General features: G+C 35.8%; 2 protein-coding genes across 8 annotated transcripts in view; one reads left to right on the plus strand and one right to left on the minus strand.

The window, feature by feature from the left end:
* The window catches only part of ARL13B (ARF like GTPase 13B), a 62279-nt gene that overhangs the window by 18993 nt on the left and 20068 nt on the right, over positions 1–23218 (minus strand). For 3 of the 5 annotated variants that reach the window (XM_077884216.1, XM_077884213.1, XM_077884214.1), the window contains 3 exons: positions 22866–22940; positions 2436–2541; positions 1415–1617 (listed from right to left, as the gene is read on the minus strand). In XM_077884216.1, the coding sequence (XP_077740342.1) occupies positions 1415–1617; positions 2436–2541; positions 22866–22940 (384 nt within the window). The remainder of the gene's footprint in view (positions 1–1414; positions 1618–2435; positions 2542–22865; positions 22941–23218) is intronic. The other 2 variants (XM_077884217.1, XM_077884215.1) reach the window with 1 other exon arrangement.
* On the plus strand, positions 6247–18855 carry STX19 (syntaxin 19). Of its 3 annotated transcripts, XM_077884219.1 has the most exons (3): positions 6986–7292; positions 12125–12305; positions 14619–18855. In XM_077884219.1, exon 3 carries the CDS (start codon positions 14744–14746, stop codon positions 15626–15628), a length of 885 nt encoding a protein of 294 aa, XP_077740345.1. In that variant the 5' UTR covers positions 6986–7292; positions 12125–12305; positions 14619–14743; the 3' UTR covers positions 15629–18855. The 3 variants fall into 3 exon arrangements, with proteins under 3 accessions (XP_077740346.1, XP_077740345.1, XP_077740344.1); XM_077884220.1 differs by lacking the exons at positions 6986–7292; positions 12125–12305 and adding an exon at positions 6247–6393; XM_077884218.1 differs by lacking the exon at positions 12125–12305.

A 23218-nucleotide genomic window follows, 5' to 3' on the forward strand; every position in this document is an offset into this window, starting at 1 on the left:
CTTCTCCCTCTGCCTGTGTCTCTGCCTCTCTCTCTGTGTCTCTCATGAATAAATAAAATCTTTAAAAAAAAAAAAAAAAAAGATTCTCTTTCTCCTTCTCTGCCCCCGCCCCCCCACCTTGTTTGTATGCTCACACTCTCCCTCTCTTTAAAAAAAAAAAATTTTGAATTTGGGGGCACCTGGGTGACTCAGTTGTGAGATCCAGACCTGCAATGGGTTCTGAAGTGGGTTTAGAGCTTGCTTAAGATTCTCCCTCTCTCCCTCTGTCCCTCCACACCTCTCTCCCTCTCTTAAACACACACACACACACACACACACACACATATATATAAACCTTTAAACATATATAAATCTTTTCATTTCTCCCCTCCCCTACCACATAACAATCCAGTGGAGAGAGAAAAATGAATCATGGTATTAAGTACTAAACTGAACTTCAAATCTGTGTACTTTCTTGCACATTAAGATTATTATAAATGATTCTGTGGTTGAATTTATATGATTTTTTTTTTTAATTCAGAGTTTGCTAAATTCCATTTTAAAAGTTTGCTTTTGGGACGCCTGGGTGGCTCAGCAATTCAGCACCTCCCTTCAGCCCAGGGCATGATCCTGGAGTCCAGGGATCAAGTCCCACATCGGGCTCCCTGCTTTTCCCTCTGTCTCTTTCTCTGTGTCTCTCCTGAATAAGTAAATAAAATCTTAAAAAAAAAAAAAAAAAAAAAAAGGAGTCTTTGGAGCTCTTCTAGTCCACTAAAAAAAAAAAAAAAAAAAGCTTGCTTTCAAGCAACATATTTTTAAATGAAATCTTAAAAATATATTTTAAGATACTAAGATACTACAATTTAATCTACTTTCTGACAAAACTAGTGTTGAAGATCAGATTTTGCTTCAGTTGATAGACCCACTAACAGCTTACCTTCTATCTTTGCTTAGACTAAAGAAAGGGTTCTCAGTCTACTAAGATAGTGAGCCCAGTAATTCTTTGTACAAGAGAAGGTTCTGTGTATCACCTCTACCCATTAGATGCCAGTAGCACTCCAGCTATCCCCATGTGATAAGTAAAATTATCTCTAGACATTGCCAAATATCCTCTGAGAAGCAAAATTACCCCATGATTGAGAACCACAACACTAATGGTACCCATAAGAAGAGATAAAAATCTTTGAATTCCGGGAAATAATAAATATTTAAGGAATAAATTTAACTATTATAACACCACTAGGAAAATTAGAACCCTATCACCCAAACTCATACAAAGAAAGAGCCACAAAAAAAAAAAAAAAAAAAAAAAATTACCTAATGTCTTCCTTCAAACAGCAAGAGGAAACTGAATAGACAAAACTATAAGATCTTTCATAGAGCTGTGGTGTTCTTGACTTTGCAAATGCACTGTGGCACAAATAGGTCTACTTGCCTCTCTTCTCGTAATTTTCGCACTCGTTCAGCCCTTTCTCGTTTCTCTTGTTCTTCAAGAGCACGCTGTTCTGTTATATCCCTTTGGATGCGTTCATTTAAGGTATCAAAGTCTCTTGCAATGATATGTAGCAGCCAGTAAAGACCTTTTTTAATGGACTTGTCAATTTTCTTTCCATAGCCCAAGACTGCTGAACAAGGTTCCTGAAAAACAGCAATTTATTTGACTTAAAGATTAAAATTAAAATTAAAATTAAAAGTTCTCCACAAAAATCTGTTCATAAACTATTGAGTATAACTACTGGCAAATCAAAACTAACTCATTAAGTTAATGATATGAAGCATCTGCTCATTTAACTTATAAAACACACCTTTGAAATGATCATTAAACTAACATTAATACACATATGTTGAAATATTTTAAGGATTCTATCTGTAAGCTATGAGACACATTGTGAGAAGTCGAAAGTGCCAATTATAATTTTAAACTCAAGAGAAGACAAAATTGTACTGCCAGAAGAAAAATAACCCTACTTATTAAAAACACCAGAAAAGTTTTAACTCCTTATACCAGGGAATTTATAGCATCTTTTAAGATTAATGGCCTTGCTGCCATCTTCAGAAACTAGAATGAATGACTGAATCCTCTGCCCACCTTTCTTAAGATTACAGGATAACTTTCCTGATAACGATTTTTCAAAACTCATTATAACCTCTCCTATGCTTCAATTTTCTATCTATACTTTACTATTCTACAAAATTTGTAGCATGACATATTTGTATAACTTACAGGTCCTATCAGTAATATCTTAAACAAAAAGCAAAGCTAAGGTCTATGAAATCATGAAAGTTTAGGGGAGTAACAACTAAATAGAAAACAAATGTTATAGTATTAAATAAAATTATTGTAAAACACTAATAAATTATTTTGTTAGCCGTCTGCCACCTAATTGCCTGCTACCTCTATAAAAACTAAGTTATGCTGACATATCTCGTAGGGTAAAAAAACAGCAAAAACTTACTATTTGACATAGGCACTTGTGCTCATTGACTAATTTTTCCAGAGATAGGCATTCAATCACATCAGCTTCTCCTAAAGCCCCTTCCTTGTCTTGTTTATTTGCCAACCTAAAGAGACATAAATGAAATAGTTTTATAGCAAATACATAATCATAAATCCACTTAAAAATATTTTGGTCATGTTCTTCTTATTCCAAAGATTTAAGCCTGATTACAGAACCTACTAGTTCAAGAGTACTACAGTATTGGGGCGCCTGGGTGCCTCAGTGCCTCAGTTGGCTACACGACTGCCTCCAGCTCAGGTCATGAGCCCCATATCAGGCTCCCTGCTTAGCAAGGAGTTTGCCTCTCTCTCCCCCTCTGCCCCTCCCGCCACCCCCACTCGTGCTCTCTCTTTCAAGCAGCCCGGGTGGCCCAGTGATTTAGCGCCACCTTCAGCCCAGGGCATGATCCTGGAGACCCGGGGTCAAGTCCCACGTCAGGCTCCCTGCATGGAGCCTGCTTCTCCCTCTGCCTGTGTCTCTGCCTCTCTCTCTTTGTGCTTCTCTCAAAGCAGCACCAGGCTTTTTTTAAAAAGTAGTAAATCCTAAAATTACCCTGGAAAAATTTATTTATTCTCATGAATAAATAAATCTTTAAAAAAATATATTGTATCTATTTCATCGCTTTTTCTTGATGTATTACTGCTAAAATAAGTTTGAAAGAACTGGCCTATAAAAGCAAAATCCACTTAACAGAAGTGTCAACAGGCCAACAAGAAATGCTCCACAGAGGAAAAGTGGATTGCAGCCCTCAGTTCCAACTTCACATCAATTATGTCCTTATCTTCTTAAAATGCAAACTGTATCATGTTTTGAACACCCAGATAGTCATACTGAGTCTGTAATATTTGAGCTCATCTGTATTTTCAGTGTGTCAATGTGTCCACATAAATGTGCAACTTACTGGGGAGGAGGGGGTCACTTAATTTACCTGGCATAGCACTGGGCATAAGGGCATAGAAACCATGATACTCAGGTACAAATTGGGAAAAAATAAAATGAAAAACCAAAATAAGCTATTGAAAAAATAGGAATTACTACAAAATAACAATGTTTGCTATCAGGTGTCAGAGATCAAAAGTTTAATGAAACGCTGTCTTGGTCAGGGTTTGATAGACATTCTAGAGGCAAATATATATTATTTAATAAATATATAGAACAATAAATCTAATGAAACCTTATCACCTACCTTTAAAAATTATCAACATTATGCCATTCTTGCTCATCTACATAACCTTTACTTTCCTTGACCAGTGAAGTTATTTCACCCCTAAATTTTAAAATATTACCATATTTATTAAAAATAATACCACTATCACACCTAAAAAAATTAACATTTCTTCATCTTTTTTATAAGGTTATGTCTAAATTCAGATCCAAACAAGATACACAATACACTGTATTCATTTAAATCTTTTTAATACTGTCCCCAGTCCCAACACTTACACCCCTGCGACACAACTACCACTGCTACTTCTTTTCCTTCCATGACATTTATTTGAAAACAAAACGAGTCCTATTTCTATAGAATGTTCTGTGTTTAGGATTCAACTCCCACCCTTATGAGGTCAATTTAACATGCATACCAAAAATTTCCTAGATCTGTAGTTAGATGCACATCTGTAGATGTGACATCTGCAGTTAGATGTACAGGCTGGATGAGATTCAAGCTGAAATCTTGATGAGCATATTTCACAGATGGTGCTGATACTGAAAAGGCATAGAATATCTAGTTATACAACATTTAGTGATTTTAAAAACGGATCAGTGGACTGGGCTGGAGTCAGCTTGATTCATCCAAAATAAAGTTCCTCAGAACCTTTCTTTCATTGAATGATTTTAATAGCCTTTAATGACCTTTGTTTTTTTTTTTGTTTTTTTTTTTTTTTTTACTTTATGATAGTCGATCGAGAGAGAGAGAGAGAGAGAGAGAGAGAGGCAGAGACATAGGCAGAGGGAGAAGCAGGCTCCTTGCACTGGGAGCCTGATGTGGGATTCGATCCCGGGTCTCCAGGATCGCGCCCTGGGCCAAAGGCAGGTGCCAAACCGCTGCGCCATCCAGGGATCCCCTAATGCCCTTTGTTTAACTTCATTATTTTATAAGAGATTATAAAATCATGATTCTTCTAATTCTATCTTCCCTCTGAATTTATTAGCTGGATTTTGCTGGGGAAAAAAAAAGTAAGCTTTCAACAACTACTCAGTAACTCTTACTTAAATACAATTCAGATGAAAGTCAACATAAATGTTTGATCCTTTCATTTCCTAGTTTTCATAAGAATGAATTGGTGTCCTATCAACTTCCGAACGTGATCGAGTTGCTTTCTTTGGTTTGTGGGGGGATATCATTATGAACTCATGGATTTTAAAAATGTATTTGGGGATCCCTGGGTGGCGCAGTGGTTTAGCGCCTGCCTTTGGCCCAGGGCGCCATCCTGGAGACCCGGGATCGAATCCTACGTCGGGCTCCCGGTGCATGGAGCCTGCTTCTCCCTCTGCCTGTGTCTCTGCCTCTCTCTCTCTGTGTGTCTCTATGAATAAATAAATAAAAATCTTGAAAAAAATAAAGTTTTAAAAAAAAGAATTACTTTAAAAAAAAGAATCAACATAATAATACCAATATTATTATTGAAAAGGATTCTAAATACAGGTCAAGATCTCTTTGTGGTTATTTTTGTCTCTAAGATTTAGCCCACAAAAGATGCATGGGTCAGGGCACCTGGGGGGCTCAGTGGTTGAGTGTCTGTCTTTGACTCAGGTCCTGATCCTGGGGTTCTGAGGTAGAGAGTCCCATTTCCGGCTCCCCAGAGGGAGCCAGCTTCTCTCTATGCCTGTGTCTCTGCCTCTCTGTCTCTCATGAATAAATAAATAAAATCTTTTTTTAAAAAAAGATGCATGAAAAAAAAAAAGATGCATGGGTCAAAATATTTGGCTTTAATATTACTTGGAATAATCCCTCTCTATGTGGCTATCCCGCCATCTAGATATGTACCCAAGTTCTTTAGTTTCAGACTTCTTTTGCCTTTTAGAGATAGTTTTTATTATTTTAAGATTTCATTTTCAAAATGTTCATAGGGTTCCAAATTCAAAACTACAAAAATAAGGGACAATCAGACAATATTTTCCATCTCTGTCCTTTTTCCTCTCTCTATTCTTTCCATTCTCCTTAAGGTAACTATTTTTATTGGTTTTAGTTTTTTCTCCCACTATTCCTTTTTGAAAATATAAACATGTATATGGGGGGAAAGGTAGCTTTTAAAAAAATATTTTATTTATTTATTCATGAGAGAGAGAGAGAGAGAGAGAGGCAGAGACACAGGTAGAGGGAGAAGCAGACTCTCTGCAGGGAGCCCGATGTAGGACTCGATCCCAGGACCCAGGAATCACTCCCTGAGCCAAAGGCAGATGCTCAACCACTGAGCCACCCTGGCATCCCGAAAAGGTATCTTAAAGTACACAATTTGGCACTATAGAAATTCACTGCTATTGACTGGTGGTGGGGAGGGGTATCTGTGTGTATCTCTACCCTCTACTTCTTTCTCCAAAGCTAGTACAGTATACTTTTGTGCAGCACGAGGCTTTTTTTAAAAAGTAGTAAATCCTAAAATTACCCTGGAGCAGTACAGAGAAATCTTTTTAATTATTATATTCTTTATTAATGAGCAAAATGGTCTGTTTCTGTTTATTCAGCCAGGCCTACACTGAAGGACTTTTGGGCTGTATCTAAGTGATTTGTTTTCACAAGGAGTGCCGTGAAGAGTAAGTGTGTGAAGGAGTTATTTATTATTTGGGGAACATATTCCAGGAAGTGGGACTACTAAGTCAAAGAATAAATGCAAATATTATTTTGCTAGATATTATAGCAATGTCCCTCCTCTTACCCTCAAATCACAACAACTCAGGCAGCAAAAAAGGAAAGGTAAGGAAATTTATTTATTTATTTATTTATTTTTTATTTTTATTTTTTAAAGGAAATTTAGTAGCGTGAGAGAAATTTCATTTCTAATACTTTCTATAAATATTTCACTCTGGTAAAATTTTATTTTGAATTGTTATACTGATATTACACATAGTATCACAGATTGCTGCACAACTTCAGTTTTTCTACACTGAAACTATGTAAATAACTTATTTTAAAGTGAAAATAGCAGATGTAGGTAAAAAGAAAAGGGTGGAAGGTTTAAAGACAAGCTCTTTTCTGGCTGTCGTAGTACTGAAATTCAATGATTTCATGGGTTAAGCCTTTGGGATTTCCTACAATAAAATAGAATTCAATCATTTTAAAGTAAATGGAAAAAATTTCCATTTTTATTTATTCCAAATTCTGTATATTTAGCAAGTTTTGATATCTAAAGAAAACAAAGTAACTTCTGTTTAAATACAGACCGTCCTTTTGTGACTCATGTATTTTATATAGAATACAGAATCAGAAATACAGAGACTGTGCCAAATACTCTATGTAAGCAGTTTAACAAGGACTTCCTGTTACCAGCTAGCTCCAATGAAAATGATCTTCCTTTAATCTAAAGAATGGGAGGCTAACAGGCAAAACCGGATTCTCCAGGTGTGAAGTAAGCAATTTGTTCTCTCATTTGATACTAACAGCAAAAGGACAACTGTATGTCTAACTTACTTGACTTCATTATTTGGCTTTCAATTACATTAACTATATGAAAAACCATACAGAAATTAGCCTGTGAACCATAACACAGAGGCTTAAATGATTTGATTGAAACGTTACAGACGATACTCAGTCTTTCTCTTAAGGGCAGGACCTCAACACCGCAGGTGGAAAGCAACAAAAAGAACAAGACAAAGGTAAATAAACTACTCTTTTTTTGTACTTTTCCATGCAAGACATCCAAAGACTGGATTGTGTGATATTTAAAAATAACTACATAGATAATTAAAGTTACTGGTTTGCTCAGATTTGGACAGGTAGCTGATCTGTTCATTTATACTGCTAATATATTGAATAAGATTTGGGTTTAGAGCTCTTAGAAATAATCCACTGTACCAAAAATCAACTTTTTATTTTAATTCCTTTAAAAAATAAGTTTTCATTTTGGAAACACGAAAAAGTCAGATTTTCTAAACACAAAATTCTTTCTTTTGTAGGCTGACTATAAATTAGTCATATTGTGCTTGCTTTAGAGAATACTTGTACATTTAACTGTGAAAAACTTAGGCTTAAATTTGACAAACGTGTAATTTTTAAGTTAAAATAATTTTCTATAAGGTCTTAATTTCTTCACTGCTGTTTCCAAAAATATTTTAAACTGGAAAAAATTAGAAAATAACTTTGGGGGCAGCCCGGGTGGCTCAGAGGTTTAGCGCCGCCTTCAGCCCAGGGCCTGATCCTGGAGACGGGGGATCGAGTCCCACATCGGGTTCTCTGCATGGAGCCTGCCTATGTCTCTGCCTCTCTCTCTCTCTCTCTCTGTGTGTCTCTCATGAATAAATAAATAAAATCTTAAAAAAAAAGGAAAATAACTTTGTTGTAAAAGGACTACAGTAAAAATATCAAAATACATTTTTAATGTTTCAATATATTGAAATTATAAAACTCAATATAAATATATTTAATAGTTTAAAAAATTTAAGTCAGCATTATTTAAATATAACATATATATATATATGTAGGTCTAATACTTTGAAAATTAAGCAATATATATGATGCTTATAAAATTTATTTTTTTTTTGCTATTTCTCCAGTTATTTTATAATTCCTACAATGTTAGAACTTAATAAATAATCCATTTTCAATCAAAATCATAATGACTTTTTAAAACGTTTCAAGGGTGGACTTGAAAGTTGGCTATGATACACCTACAACATATCTCCATGGTTATGTAGTTTTACATTTAATATAAAAGTCATTTCATGTATATACCACTTAATCAGATAAGTTAGAATTCAGAATTATACAAGGGTCTTAAATATTTAAACAAAATGGTCTTATTGTTACATTAAGCAAGTAAATTTTAACAACTTATTAACAATAAATAGAATGGAAAAAAAAACACTGAAAGATTGCATTACAAAAAACATCAGATAATTTAAGCTTTGAAAGAATATGTGCAATTTGCCAATTTTTTTTAAAAGTTTGTTTTCCATATTTAAGTAGCCAAAGGTGGATTTTCCAATACCAGCTGCTTTCACCTTGAACTAAGAAAATGTCTACAAGTTGTCTTCATTCATAAAAGCAAAAGAACACTCCATTTTATGTTGTATAAAAACTGGTTACATTTATTAAAATATTGTATTTAATATAGTAACTGTAGAAAGAAACGCCTTGCTAAAAAAAACAAAAAAAAAAATCTATATATCTGTATCTATCCCAGGGCATATTTCTTAAAGCATGAGGTAATTTTATTCATATTTCTATTTTTGGGAATATCCCCTGTTTGTAATAGGGTAGAGAAAGTTTGAGTCATACAAGGTTTACTTTTCTATTTCCTAGAACAAATTGTCAAAGTCGATTACTATATTTATAATAGTCTTCTAACTTTCGTTTTGCAAATGCCATGTTTAAGCTTGAAGATGGTTATTAATATAGTACAATTCAAAACTGTACAATATAGTAAGCTAAATATGCTGAAAGATGGTTCATATTTGGATAGAACTCTTCCAACCTATGAAAAATAAATGTAAGGTACAGAAAAGATTACATATGATGGTGATCTCATCAATTTCACTTAGTCTAAGCTGTTATACTTTCTGGCTTCATGAACTCTGTCTCTTCTAACTTTCAAATTCTAATAAGCTTAGATGTCTCACTTTGCCTAATATTCTGCTTCATGAAGCTAGAAGATCAAGCAGCCAAGGTAGAAATAGTTATGCACATAGTTACAAGCATGTAGCTACTAGAAAATGCCATTTCTATGTAACATGTAAGTGCACCTTACATGTACATATGCTAAGGATTTAAGGAACATTCTGAATTAGTTAACTTTGTAAAGATAATCACCCATGACTTTCAGTCCAGATCCACAAGATATTCCCCCCTCTTATATAGAGTATTTGATATAATCTTAAGGGAAAAAAGACAAAATTTTAAACTGCACTGTTAGATTTGAAGAACAGGAAATTTCCAGATGTCAGAATTGAAAAGGGAACACAATCATAGTCAAAATGGAAAGTGGGAATTAAAGCAAACTCCACACAAATACTTTATCTTAGAGGTTGTGGGTTAGAATGTGTGCATAGACTAAAACTGGGCTTCCTACCTGAAGTAGTGAACTAGAAAAAAATAGAATATAGTCCATATACAGATACAGGAAAACCTGTTGGTTTGTCTAAGATTACAGCAAGAAGGGAGGTGTCCACTGGGGCTATATAAAAATCACTAGAAAAAAAAATCAGACTCATATGTATGTTATGTGGGCTACAGAAATCACTAGAGAAACATCAAGCCCATACTTCTACTACCTGGGATAAATTGGGAAAGCTCCCAAGGGGCCTGGTAGTACCAAACACAAAGAATAGGTTTATATATATATATGGCAGAGCACTCAGAGCATCCACATATATAATTACCCACTAGAGACAAACTACTGACAAAGTTCACAAAAGAGGGATACCTGGGTGGCTCAGCAGTTTGGCGCCTGCCTTTGGCACAGGGCATGATCCCAGGGTCCTGGGATCAAGTCCCGCATCCGGCTTCCTGCATGGAGCCTGCTTCTCCCTCTGCTTGTGTGTCTGCCTCTCTCTCTGTGTCTCTCATGAATAAATAAATAAAATCTTTAAATATATATATAGAGAGAGGATATTTTCAGTTCAATTGAAGAGGTTTTTTTTTTTTTTTTTTTAAATTTATGATAGGCACACAGTGAGAGAGAGAAGCAGGCTCCATGCACCGGGAGCCCGACATGGGATTCAATCCGGTCTCCAGGATCACGCCCTGGGCCAAAGGCAGGCGCCAAACTGCTGCACCACCCAGGGATCCCAATTGAAGAGTTTTAGAATGAGTTAGTAATGCACATGCACAAAATGAGGCAATTGAAAAACTTCAATAATTAGTGTCTTCAAGAGAAATTTTAGAAGGTACATAGTCCTTGGTCAATGTGGTAGTTACATGGATGTGTGAAAAATCATTATCTTAAACATTTTTATTTTGGGCATTTTCTATATACATGCAGATACTTCAATGAAAAACTTTCTTAAAGTGAAAATACACATTTCCTAGCTCTATCCACTGAAAAGACCTAGAAACAATGAAAAAAATTATCTGAGGAAGGAAATATGACCACAGTACCTTATGTGACTCTGGCATATGTAACATTTGAACTACGAAAATGCGTAGTTATGGTAATGTAAACACAGAATACTGACTAACCAAAAATTATGGTTAACTATATTGAGAGAGGGAAAATTGAAGAAAGGCTCGGGGTTTAAGAAAAAGTTAAATTCATATCTGTCATAGCAGAGATTCAATATAATATTTAAAATTGAAAAAGCAGAAACACCTACATAAGCAAATTACCTAGAAATAGAAAGTTTAAAAGCAACATACAGCTAAGAAGCTGAAAATTACTGCCATTGGGAGTGGGAAACTGGAAATGAGATGTGGTGGGGCAGGCAGGGGTCAGCAGTTTATAAGCCTTGAAGTGACTTGACTTCTTAAACTGTCTATATGTGTTAATTTGAGGAAAATAAAAGTCATATTTAAAAGTCAATGTAAAAAAAGAAAAAGTTTGCAACTACATCAAAAGCGACATGATATCTTAAACACTTTGGGGAAGAATTTATTTTCAGCATCAGTAAGTTAATACCAGAGAGAGCATACAGAGGAGGAAGTAATAAATAACACTAAAACAAACAAAGAGCAGTAGGGAGCTATTCAAGATAAATCATTAAGCTAACTGACTTTTGCATCAACCTCCCTCTTCACTGGAAAGATGGTTGTCTTTAGCAGAGGTATATATAGTAAATTATGAGTGGTAATTTCACTTTCACAAAGTTGCCAGATGAGGAATTGTTTCTACAACCACTTCCCAATGCTTTTGAGTGTTTTAAAATATCTATACCAACATAATCATCAGATATTTAATAAAATACTGAATACAAAAGAGCATATAGATTATCCCAGCTTTATGTAATATATATATATATATATATATATATATATATATATATATATTCTGGGAAATTTTATATATCTTATGCTGAGAAAAGCACTAGTCTAGCAGCCAGGAAATCTGGCATTATTTAACCACTACTACTACTAACAAGCTCTGGATAAGACATTTAACTCCTCTGATTCTCAATTTCCCATAAGAAAAATGCAGAAATTAATTACCTTATAGGGATTCTTTCTGGAATTCCATTCATTGGCTTGGCACCCCATCTCCTACACCCCAGATAGTATCCCTTGGCTGTCTTCTCAACATTAGGTCTCACAGCTCAAATAGCTCCTTAGAGAAGTCTTGCTTAACTGATATATCAAGATCCAAAATGGTCTCATTTATGTTTGTCTACTGTCCCAAATCCAGAGTGTAAATTATTCAGAGACAGATATTATTTAATAAATACTACAGCATTTAAAATTTTGCATATAGTAAGCCTCAATAATTATCTGACAAAATACCAATCCTTTAAAACTAAAGGAGTATTATTAGGATACTGGCTTAACTTTTTGTGCAAAACAGGCCTCTACATGCTCGACTGGGTCATCGTCCAGGAATCTTGAACACCTCCAGTGATGGCAAGCTTATTAACTCATTAGCAGTTCATTCCACCTTGGGACAATTCTACTGTTTGAAAAGTCTTTATATTAAATCAAACCTCTCTCCATGTGATTTCCACCCATCGTCTTTGGACTAACGCCAAGTAAGTCATATCCCTCTAGTACATACAGACCTATACATTCCAGAAACCAGCTGTAGACATTCCCTATATCTCCTTTGCAGGATAAGTATTTGTATTCCTTCCAATGATTCTCTTTGTATTACAGTCTTCCAATCTCATCCTTCCATGACAATTTGGAAATTCCCAATTTATGGATTTTCATCTCAAAACATCAGAGCCTAACACAGCCCTTTTTCCATCTGCTTTGACTGGCCCAGAGTCATCTAGCCTACTGTTATTTTTCTTAGTCAATCTAGACATGACACTATTTTTCATGAAAGCATGATTATGTTGTAGAAAGCTCAGAATCAACTAAATCTCCAGTAATTTTCATAAGTACTGCTATGAACACAGGATCTCCCATTTTATAGATGTAAAGGTGTTTTCTAAGCTAGCTGCAATATTTTACATCTGTCCTGGTTAAACATAATTTTGTTACTTTTAGTATACAGTCCTGTGTTATTTTAATCTTTGAATACCAACACTGGTTGATTTTTCTCTGGCTTATACTAATACTATATGTGATTCGATGCATTATTTCTAACTCCCCAACAGCTTCTTATCTGCAAAAATATCATGAAAGGTATTATTAAGTGCCTTTCTAAAGTCAAGATGCACCGTGAAAATATTAACATAGATTGCCTTTTTCAATATATTTTTTATTTAAATTCCAGTTAGTTAACATACAGTGTAACATTATTTCCAGGTGTACAATATAGTGATTCAAAACTTCCATACACCCAGGGCTCATTATAGCAAGTGCCCTCCTTAAGCCTCATCACCTATTTAACCCATCCCCCCACCCTCCCTCCCTGTGGTAATCATCAGTTTGTTCTCTATAGTTAAGAGTCTGTTTCTTAGGGAACCCTGGGTGGCACAGCGGTTTGGCGCCTGCCTTTGGCCCAGGGCACGATCCTGGAGACCCGGGATCGAATCCCACGTCGGGCTCCCGGTGCATGGAGCCTGCTTCTCCCTCTGCCTGTGTCTCTGCCTCTCTCTCTCTCTCTCTCTCTGTGACTATCATAAAAAAAAAAAAAAGAGTCTGTTTCTTAGTTTGCCTCTCCCACTCTCTTTCTTTTCCTCCTTTACTCATTTGTTTTGTTTCTTAAATTCCACATAGGAGTGAAATCATATGGTACTTGTCTTTCTTAGTCTGACTTATTTTGCTCAGTGTAATATACTTTAGCTCCATCCATGTCATTGCAAATGGCAAGATTACATTCCCTTTTGTGGCCAAGTAACATTCCATTGTATATATACACACCACCTCTTCCTTATCCACTCATTGGTCCATGGACACCTAGGCTGTTTCTATAACACGGACGTAGATGTGGCTGCTACAAACATTGGGGCACGTGTAACTCTCTGAATGCCTAGTAGTACAATTGCTGGATCATAGGGCAGCTCTATTTTTAACTCTTTGAGGAACCTCTATACTCTTTTCCACAGTGGCTTCACCAGTTTGCATCCCTATTTATTCCCTTCATTTTATATACATATGCATATCATTATATATGTATATAAATCACTATTTATAAATTATGTACACCAAATTTAATCCTGTGGATAACTACCAACACAGGATATAATGTCAATATTATGAGCACCCCAAAACAAGACTTTATATATTCTCATGTTTGAAAAAAAAAATAGCACTTAATATGAATGTACATAAATTTTGTTCTAAGTCTGGATATCTCTACAAAGGAATGAATGCTAAGAATGGGAAACGAGCATAATCAAACCAAGAATATGTTTTCATATGTATATAATGGATAAAAAAAAAAGCTATGTCAAATAATGTGTTAATCCATCTAGAAAGAAGCCTCAGAAATTTTAAAATAAATTCCACATTTTCTATATTATTTCAAGTGCTCAAATAGAATCTGCCATCACTGTACTGATTTTAACTGAATTACACATATTTAGCAAAATGAGTTTAACATTACACAGACCAAACTAACTGGGAACAGTATCTTTAGTAGTAAGGGCATTTTCAGAGTGCCCTTTTACTTCTAAAACTTGACTATATGGTCAAATCTTCCATTCTAACATATATTCTCTGTATGCACAAAAATCTATTATGTGACAATATTATGACACTAAAGTACTTATTTGGGGGCAACGGGATCTCTATCACTGCTTTCTCAGCTACTTCACTCAACCAAAAAGGATTCACAGTAGTCCCACAAAGATGCATAATAACTTATAAATTATTTTACATTACTTTTCCTATTCAGTTATTTTTATGAGGAAGTTCTTAATGATTTTTCTAATTTTTCAACCTCTTTTCAGAAAACTAGGAGGATTTTCCCTGGAAGACACACATAGCTATGTGAAGCCAACTGCTACTGAGGGAAAAATGCCAAATTTTTATTTGTTTGACTCAATCATTTTTGCTTCTTAAGAGGAAAGGGAAGATGAAAGATCGACTTCAAGAACTAAAGCAACGAACAAAGGAAATCGAACTCTCTAAAGACAGGCATGTGTCAGCTATAGAAGCAGAAGAACAAGGAGTGTTTTTGCAGCAAGCTGTTATTTATGAAAGAGAGCCTGTAGCTGAGAGACACCTGCATGAGATCCAAAAACTACAGGAGAGTATTAACAATTTGACAGATGATGTTCAAAAATTTGGGCAGCAACAGAGAAGTCTGTTGGCTTCAATGAGAAGGTTTAGTCTACTTAAGAGAGAGTCTAGCATTACAAAGGAGATAAAAATCCAAGCAGAACACATTAATAGAGGTTTGGATGATTTAGTAAAAGAAGTTAAAAGGTCAGAGGCTGAAAATGGTCCATCATCAGTGGTGACAAGGATACTGAAATCTCAGCATGCTGCTATGTTCCGCCAATTTCAGCAAACCATGTTTACATACAATGATACAATAGCAGCAAAGCAAGAGAAGTGCAAGACATTTATTTTCCGTCAGCTTGAGGTTGCTGGAAAAGAAGTGCCTGAAGAAGAAGTAAATGATATGCTTTATCAAGGAAAATGGGAAGTTTTTAATGAAAGCTTACTTACAGAAATCACTATTACTAAAGCACAACTCTCAGAGATAGAACAGAGACACAAGGAACTTGTTAATTTGGAGAACCAAATAAAGGACTTAAGGGACCTTTTCATTCAGATATCTCTTTTAGTAGAGGAACAAGGAGAAAGCATCAACAATATTGAAATGATGGTGAACGGTACAAAAGAATACGTTAATACTACTAAAGAGAAATTTGGACTAGCTGTAAAATACAAAAAAAGAAATCCTTGTAAGGTATTGTGCTGTTGGTGTTGTCCATGCTGTAGTTCAAAATAAAGAGGCTATTTTAGACATTTTTCCAGTTTTAGGATGAAGATATCCTACGTTTCAGTGTTTTCCTTCATTTTATAGATCCATTCACACAACTTTCATCACAACGAAGTCATAATTATCCTCTTTAGTCCTTACCTGCTAGAACAGAAACTTTTGAAGTCAGTGACAAAACAAGCCTTCACTTATTAAACTAAAAACAGTATAGTTAACTTTAAACTCATGGATTAACTATTGAAAATGAAATCAATGATCATATTTCTGTTCAACTATCAAGCGCTAGTATGTATTTTTGTAACTTTCAATGCCTTAGTAAGATGAGTATCAGTGACAACTGCTTAAACAGTCCTTCTGGATTGTTTGAGAGTATTTGAGAGTTTTTTAGTAGTTAAGAGGTATATATAACAAGACCTCTGAGTGCTGTATTAAAGCAAAATCAAACCAGAAGCTCTGTCAAATCTTTTATGCTCAGATAGGTCAGTTAACTCAGTGGCCAACATACCTTGGGAAATTCTAACCATGTACTCAATGAAGAATCTGTCTGGTAACTGGGAGCTGAATCTAGCTTAAGGCCTAAGAAAGTAAGGCACTGTTTTCCTGAACATGGCTCCCTTCAGTACACTCTGTTACAAGTCAAGAAGTTTGGCAAATAATGTAGAAAATAAAGGTAACTGCATTCTCCAAAGTTTCTCCATCACTTTACCACATAAGCTGAGCACTGCACTATGGGCTGGGGATAGAGTTTGAACTCACAGAGGGATAGAGATTTGGAATTCACATTTTAGTGGACAAAGCAGGTAACTAACAAATATAAATATTAGATAATATTAAGTTCTCAGTAGAAACTTAAAACAAGGCGTTGAGACACAGATGGTTGGAGTGGCTTCTTTTGGTTGGGTGGTCAGTGAGGGTCTCTCTGAAAGGTAATAGTAAATGAAGATCTGAATGATTAAGACAAGTAAAAGTATATCCCAGGTATAGAAAACAGTTACAAAGACCTTGAGGATGACATAACTTATTCTGCTTAAAGAAAAGTGAGTAACACATCTGTATCATGGTAAGGGAAGAGTAACAAGGTAAGAGATAAAGTTAAGAAAGGTCAGCAGGGGGGATCCCTGGGTGGCGCAGCGGTTTGGCGCCTGCCTTTGGCCCAGGGCGCGATCCTGAAGACCCAGGATCGAATCCCACATCGGGCTCCCGGTGCATGGAGCCTGCTTCTCCCTCTGCCTGTGTCTCTGCCTCTCTCTCTCTCTCTCTCTCTCTCTCTGTGACTATCATAAATAAATAAAAATTAAAAAAAGAAAAAAGAAAGGTCAGCAGGGGCTAGATTGAAGCTTTTGTAAGCCACATAAGTTCAAACTTTACAGCAAGTTTAATCAATGCAAAGCCTTCAGACTGTTTTGGCCTGAAAATAGTGTTATACAATTTATATTTGAGAAAAATCAATCTGTCCACTGTATGTGGGTTAGAATGGGTTTGGGGCAGATGAGTAGAGGACAAGTATGCAGGTATAGAAAATAATCAGGTTAATGCAGTAAGCCCAGTAAAAGAGGTGGAAGCATGGACTAGAATGGGAGTAGAGGTGGTGGTGGTGACAGTACTAATACTCAGGATTAATAAAATATGTATTACATCTCAGCATTGTTCTAATGATTTTACATTTTTACCAACAAAAACACTGAGCTACAGCAAGGTTAAGTAACCTGTTCCAAGTCACAGAAACTGTGAGGATCAGAATTTGAACCAGGCAGTCTGATTCTAGAAGCAGTTCTTTACTACATACTATACAAGTAGTGATGAAAGAAAAAAAAATTAGACTAGCTTATGATAGATTTAAGAACTCGAATCTATAGGATACTGACTGGATGAGGATGTCATCAAGAAAAAGAGATAAGGGTTTCAGAATTGGGGGTAAAAGGGAAATCTAGAATCCTATTTTGGCCAAGAAAACATGAGATTACTATAAAAGGCCCAAGTGGAGATTTCTAAGATATTAGCTGTGTCAGCATGAGCTCTTGGAAGAGGTAAGGGCTAGAAATATAGATTTGGGTCATTTGAATAAACAATATTTAAGGTCAGGTGATGTTAGAATGAAATCACCCAAGAAGTTTGTAGATGTAAAAAACCAGATGCCCAGAAAAGAGGCTGGAATACCCAAAATTTCCTCCTAAAGCAAGAGTTAATAAAGGAAATTGAGAAAAAGCCATCAATGAAGTAGAAGGAAAACCAAAAAAGCATGCTGCAATGTTGTGTTAAAAGAACAATGTTGAGGGAAAGGTGAACTTGAGCACAGCACACTGATGAATGGATTTGGCAACGTGGAGACAGTTTGTTGACTGCAACATGAGCAGTTTCAAGGAACGGTAGGTATCTAAGCACAAGTGGAGTATGTGGAAGAAAGAAGGTCGCATGAAAAAGTATAGCAGCTGCTATAAACTATTCTCTCCAGCCATGTGAATAGAGGACTATAAAAAGGAACTACCTGCTGAAGAGGAATGCAGAGTCAAAAGATTCCATAATAGTTGGCAAGACTATCCCACTAACGGGAATGATCCAGAGAGCCAAAGTCTTGATATAAGAAAGGGAAGGAATTATATGCAAAAGTAGGAAGGGCTGGGACCTATAGTACAGAGGAAGAAGCTGGCCTTACAGAGGAGCTGAAGCACGTTTTCCAAGTACTAGGAGAGAAGACAACATTCAGGAAGAAAAGCTGATAAGGATAGTTCAGCAAAAATGTGATCCTAAATGAGAGAACTCTCATGTAATAGTTTCTATTTCCTAAAGAACTGAGACCACATAATTGACTGAAAGCATGATGAAATTAAAGGACAGCACAAATATACATATATATATCTACTAACACTATAAAATAATTTCTAAATTATAAAATATAAGGAGATTAACGAGCTTTCTACTTTGTCAATTATCAAGTATTATTGGAGAAAAATGTTTCACATGTGTCAGCTCCAAATGTATAAAGAACTTTATAAAAAAAAAAAAAGATGAATTTAAAACCACTGACAAACTCTCCATCTAATCAGCTGGTGATAAATTTCTTCTGTCCCTTCTAAAGTTGTACTATTTCCTTTAACCTGGTACCTTACTGACGCCTGTTTATAACTGTTCCTAAATTATTTATCATGGAAACTGAGAATATTAAGTATTATTTAATATTCACTAACATAATTTTGTCCAGGTGGCTTTGTAAAATAGCAATTTTCTATTAGCATTTATATCTGTACATAGTGCTTTTATTTATTTATTTTTGTACATAGTGCTTCTAAAGCAAGACTTAAGCACAGAAAGATTTATAACAAGTAATACATCACATGTATCACATATAATTTTCATTGTTACATTTTAAAACCAATTAGAATGACCCTGGGGCCCCTGGTTGGCTGGATAAATCAGTGGAGCATATGACTCTTGATCTTGGGATTGTAAATTCAAGCCCTATGTTGGGTATAATGATTACTTAAAAATAAAATCTTAAAAAAAAAAAAAAGAGGGGTGGCTGGCTGGCTCAGGTCATGATCTGAGAGTCCTGGGATCAAGCCCCATGTCAGGCTCCTTCTCCCTTTGCCCCTCTCCCCTGCTCATGTGCACTCACTCTATCTCAGATAAATAAAATCTTAAAACAAAACAAAAAAACCCCCAACTAAAGCAACAAAAACAACAGGATACTTAATTAGTTGAACATTTTGTAAATACTTTATTCACACACTCAATAGGTACTAAAAAGTAATTTTTTTCCTTAAAATTACTACCTTAAAGAGAAAAAATTATTAAGCATTAGAGGTATGATATTAGGAAATCTGGTAAAATTAATATGAGCACTTATTTGGGCTTATATTCTCACCTCCTAAATTATGTCATTTTCTGTAATCAGAAGCTTCATGTGGCCTGAATTCATACGATGACACACTTTAAAACTGGCTCTCCTAATCCATCTCCATCCAGGCACAGTGTATCAACAACAATAACTATTCATATCCATCATCACATTACAGAACACTACTAAGTGCTGCACTGGCTGCTATAAATACATCATTTGAAATTCACATGACAACACTAAAATCCTTATTTACAAATGGGGACATGAAAGCTCAGAGAGAGCAAGGAAGCTACCCAAGGCCTGTCTGACTCCAAAGCCCGTGCTTTCCCCTATACCAGTAGTTCTCAACTTTTGCTGTGCATCACAATGATCTGGAGAACCTGTGAAAAAAGCCCATTCCCTGCTCCACTCTCAGAAAGCTAAAAGGTGTGGGTGGATGCTGATGCAGATGGATCCCAGAAAACATCTTGCTAACAACACTACCAGCAGGTTTCTTTTTGTTATACTGTTTTTAAATAAAGTGTGTTCCTGTGGAGAAGGGAATGATGGGAACTTCTGAAGGTTCCTTAAGCATCAATTACCTAGGAAGTCAACCAGCTGAGGAGCTTCATTATAAACTAGAGCTGCCAAGAGTGAAGCTGGATGCCAGGAGACACAAAAGGAAGGCTTTGGTAAGGAAGTTTGGAGGTGAGTCAACAATATGAATAAGGTGGATGAAGATGACAGTTTGGTTAAGATTCACTGTGAAAAGAAGGGAAATCTTAAAAATAGTCAATTAAAGGACTCACCACCTATATCTAGGGATCAAGGGATTAAGGAACATAGGTAGTCCATACTTGCACACTTACGAGTTTCTAGCAAACTATAAAGGACTTAGGTTCTCCTATTTATTATTTAAAGGTCTAACTTGGTAAAAGTGCATTTTCCTCAAATTTTTATGACAGTATTAGAGTAACCTGTAACCTTAATTAGCTTCTAAGCACTTATAATAAAGAATATGACTCAAAGAAAATTGTAAACTAACATTTTCCTATAATACTATCTAGAAAAAAGTTGGCTCAAGTAGGCATATAAAGTCTGGAAACAAAAATCTTCTATTGGAAAAGTAATAATAAAACCCTGGTTATTGTTCCTCCTAATATGGAAACTCACTGTCATGGTTTCTAACCTTTTTGGTCATGAAATCCTTTAGGAATTTGATGAGCTAGGATCTGTTCCCACAGAAAAGTGCACATGCACTCAGGATTGTGTATGTGATCTCAGAGGGTCCTGGGAGGCCATCATAGAACAAAGACCTCTGCGTCAAAAAAATATTTTTTATTGAAATGTTCCTAACACCTAGTAAGATCATAACAGAGATACGGTTTTCTTCCCTGAATAAAACTCCTCTATATTTATTACTTTTGCTGCAAAGCATCTAATGTACAATGTTTGGCCAAGAGATAGGTCATATAACTCCACAGGAAAACAGACAGTATGTAATGAGGAAGTGGCATCATTACAAAAGTTCAAATGTGCTAACACAAGGAGAATTGTTATTGTCCTGGGAGGAAATTTTAGCCTCGGATCTCGAGTTATCCCAGTTTTAAGTATTAGAGGAGTTTTAACCATAAAAAAGGAAAGCTTCAGCTCAGTTTTTTCCAGAGGCATCAACAAATAGTGCCTTGTATTATTTATGAAAAACTTCTATGGGCTTAGTACTGGAAGGGGAGTGGGGGTAGGTAAAATAGGTACAAGGGATTAAGAGGTAAACTTCCGGCTGTAAAATAAGTCATGGGAAGGAAAAGAACAGCATAGACATAGAGTCAGTAATATCGTAATAACTGTATGGTGACAGATGGTAACTACACTTAACATGATGAGCATTTTGTAATATATGCATAATTGTTGAATCACTATGTTATGCACCTGAAACTAATAGTATATGTCAACTATATTTCAACTAAGCAAGAAATTAGGGATTATGTTGATTCCAGTGCTATTGATATAATTGCAAAAGTTGTTTTTCTATTGGAAAAGTCTTTATCTGTCCGGAGTAAATAATTTTGTTTTTTTTTTTTAATTAATTTATAAATTGTTAAAGCAATAGTATAGGAGGGTACATGAGGGCAGATAATATAATTCAAACCTTAATCAGAACATAAATTAATCCCTATTGTAGCTATGAGAGTAAAAGGAACACTTTCTAGGTAAATAAACAGGTTAACATGATTACAGAGCAGAAATCTGAATAACATCTCTTTAATTACTTGTACTTTTTTACTAAAATGGATTCTTACAATAGTAAGAATATAGTATGGTTCACATAATTATAAGCTGAATACAAAAGGAGAATTACAAAATTTTCCAGCTACTTTTAGTATAGAAGAGACAGTTGACCACCAAGTCCAAAGTAGTAGAGTGACTTTCCAGGGTCATAAATTCACACCAACTTGCAGAATCCAGGTTCCAGACTCTCCATCTTCTCTCTAAACCATGATTTTTCAACTTTTCACCACTATTTCAGAGATTTTAATCAAAATATTACGCTCATTAAGTAGTAAATACTATAGAACTGTAAAACAGAATTTCTGAGCTAATAAAACACAGAGGCCTAGTGATGTTCTATGATTCTGACCTTTCAAGAGAACCCTCAAGTCTGTGACGTAAAGTGAATTTGTTGTGTCTTCATTGTAGTGACACATGCTGTCAGGCTCGTGTGCAAGGACAAGACAGGCAGACCCAGAGATGGCCCAGGTCCTGCTGCTGTAGTCATCTAACTTCGTTGCCCATAGCATGAATGAATCCCAGTTCCATCAATCTGTAGTTTTGTGATTATAAACAATGTTCTAATTTTTAAGGTTTATTTCTGTTGAATGACTGAATCTTCTCAGAGGTTTTATACTGTTCACTGTTCATAATTAGAAGGTGGGAAGAAAAAGCTATCTAGATATATTTAAGATTTTACTTATTTAATTGAAAGAGAGTGAGCATGAGCAGGGGGAGGGGCAGGGGGAGAGGGAGCCTGAGCAGGGGGCCCAATACGGGGCTCAATCCAGGGACCCCAGGATCATGACCTGAGCGAAAGGCAGCCACTGAACTGACTGAGCCATCCAGGAGCCCCGAAAATTATCTAGGTATTGAAGTGAGTTGTGGGGTTTTGTGGATCCTAAATCAGCTAGTTAAGGCTCAAACAGGGATGAAGAGAAGAAATTAGATGCTGTCATTGAATTTTGCCCATGATAGGTCCAGATGTTTGTGGGCTGGAAGGAAGCTGCTAAGTGCAACAAGGAGCACTGTAGCCTGCCTCCTAATTCAGGTACCCTCCATCGACATTTCCACAACACACTAGGCCCGAGCACTGAGCTTAGCAGGGTTCTGCCGGAGGCCCTTCCCACTTACTACCTAGTGCAGTATTCTTTGGCATACCTCTTATGTGCCAGGGCAGGATCAGTTACACAGAATTTCTCATCTGCATGGAGCAGTGAAGGCAACCTGAAGGGACTGGAAGCAGATGAACTGTAAAATGACTAAATGTGTACTCTAAAAGGAGCTCTCATACTCTTAATATATTCTTGAATTCTTTCACTTGTTAAAGCAGGTACCAGTTTTGTAAAACATCAGATTTCTTTGGTGAAATACCGAATTTTATAAATTTGAAAAACATCAAATAAAGAAAAAGGCTCCTAGTAGCAATGTAGAGGAGAGCTTGGAGGATGGGCAAGACTGCAGGGAGCCTGCTTAGGAGACTGCTGATACTAGGAACATAGGGGAGAAGTATA

This window comes from Canis aureus, chromosome 35, assembly GCF_053574225.1.
Source record: "Canis aureus isolate CA01 chromosome 35, VMU_Caureus_v.1.0, whole genome shotgun sequence".
NCBI lineage: Eukaryota > Metazoa > Chordata > Mammalia > Carnivora > Canidae > Canis > Canis aureus.

Coding starts and splice junctions, on each gene's coding strand:
- STX19 (XM_077884220.1), top strand. CDS start 14,744: ATGAAAGATCGACTTCAAGAACTAAAGCAACGAACAAAGGAAATCGAA.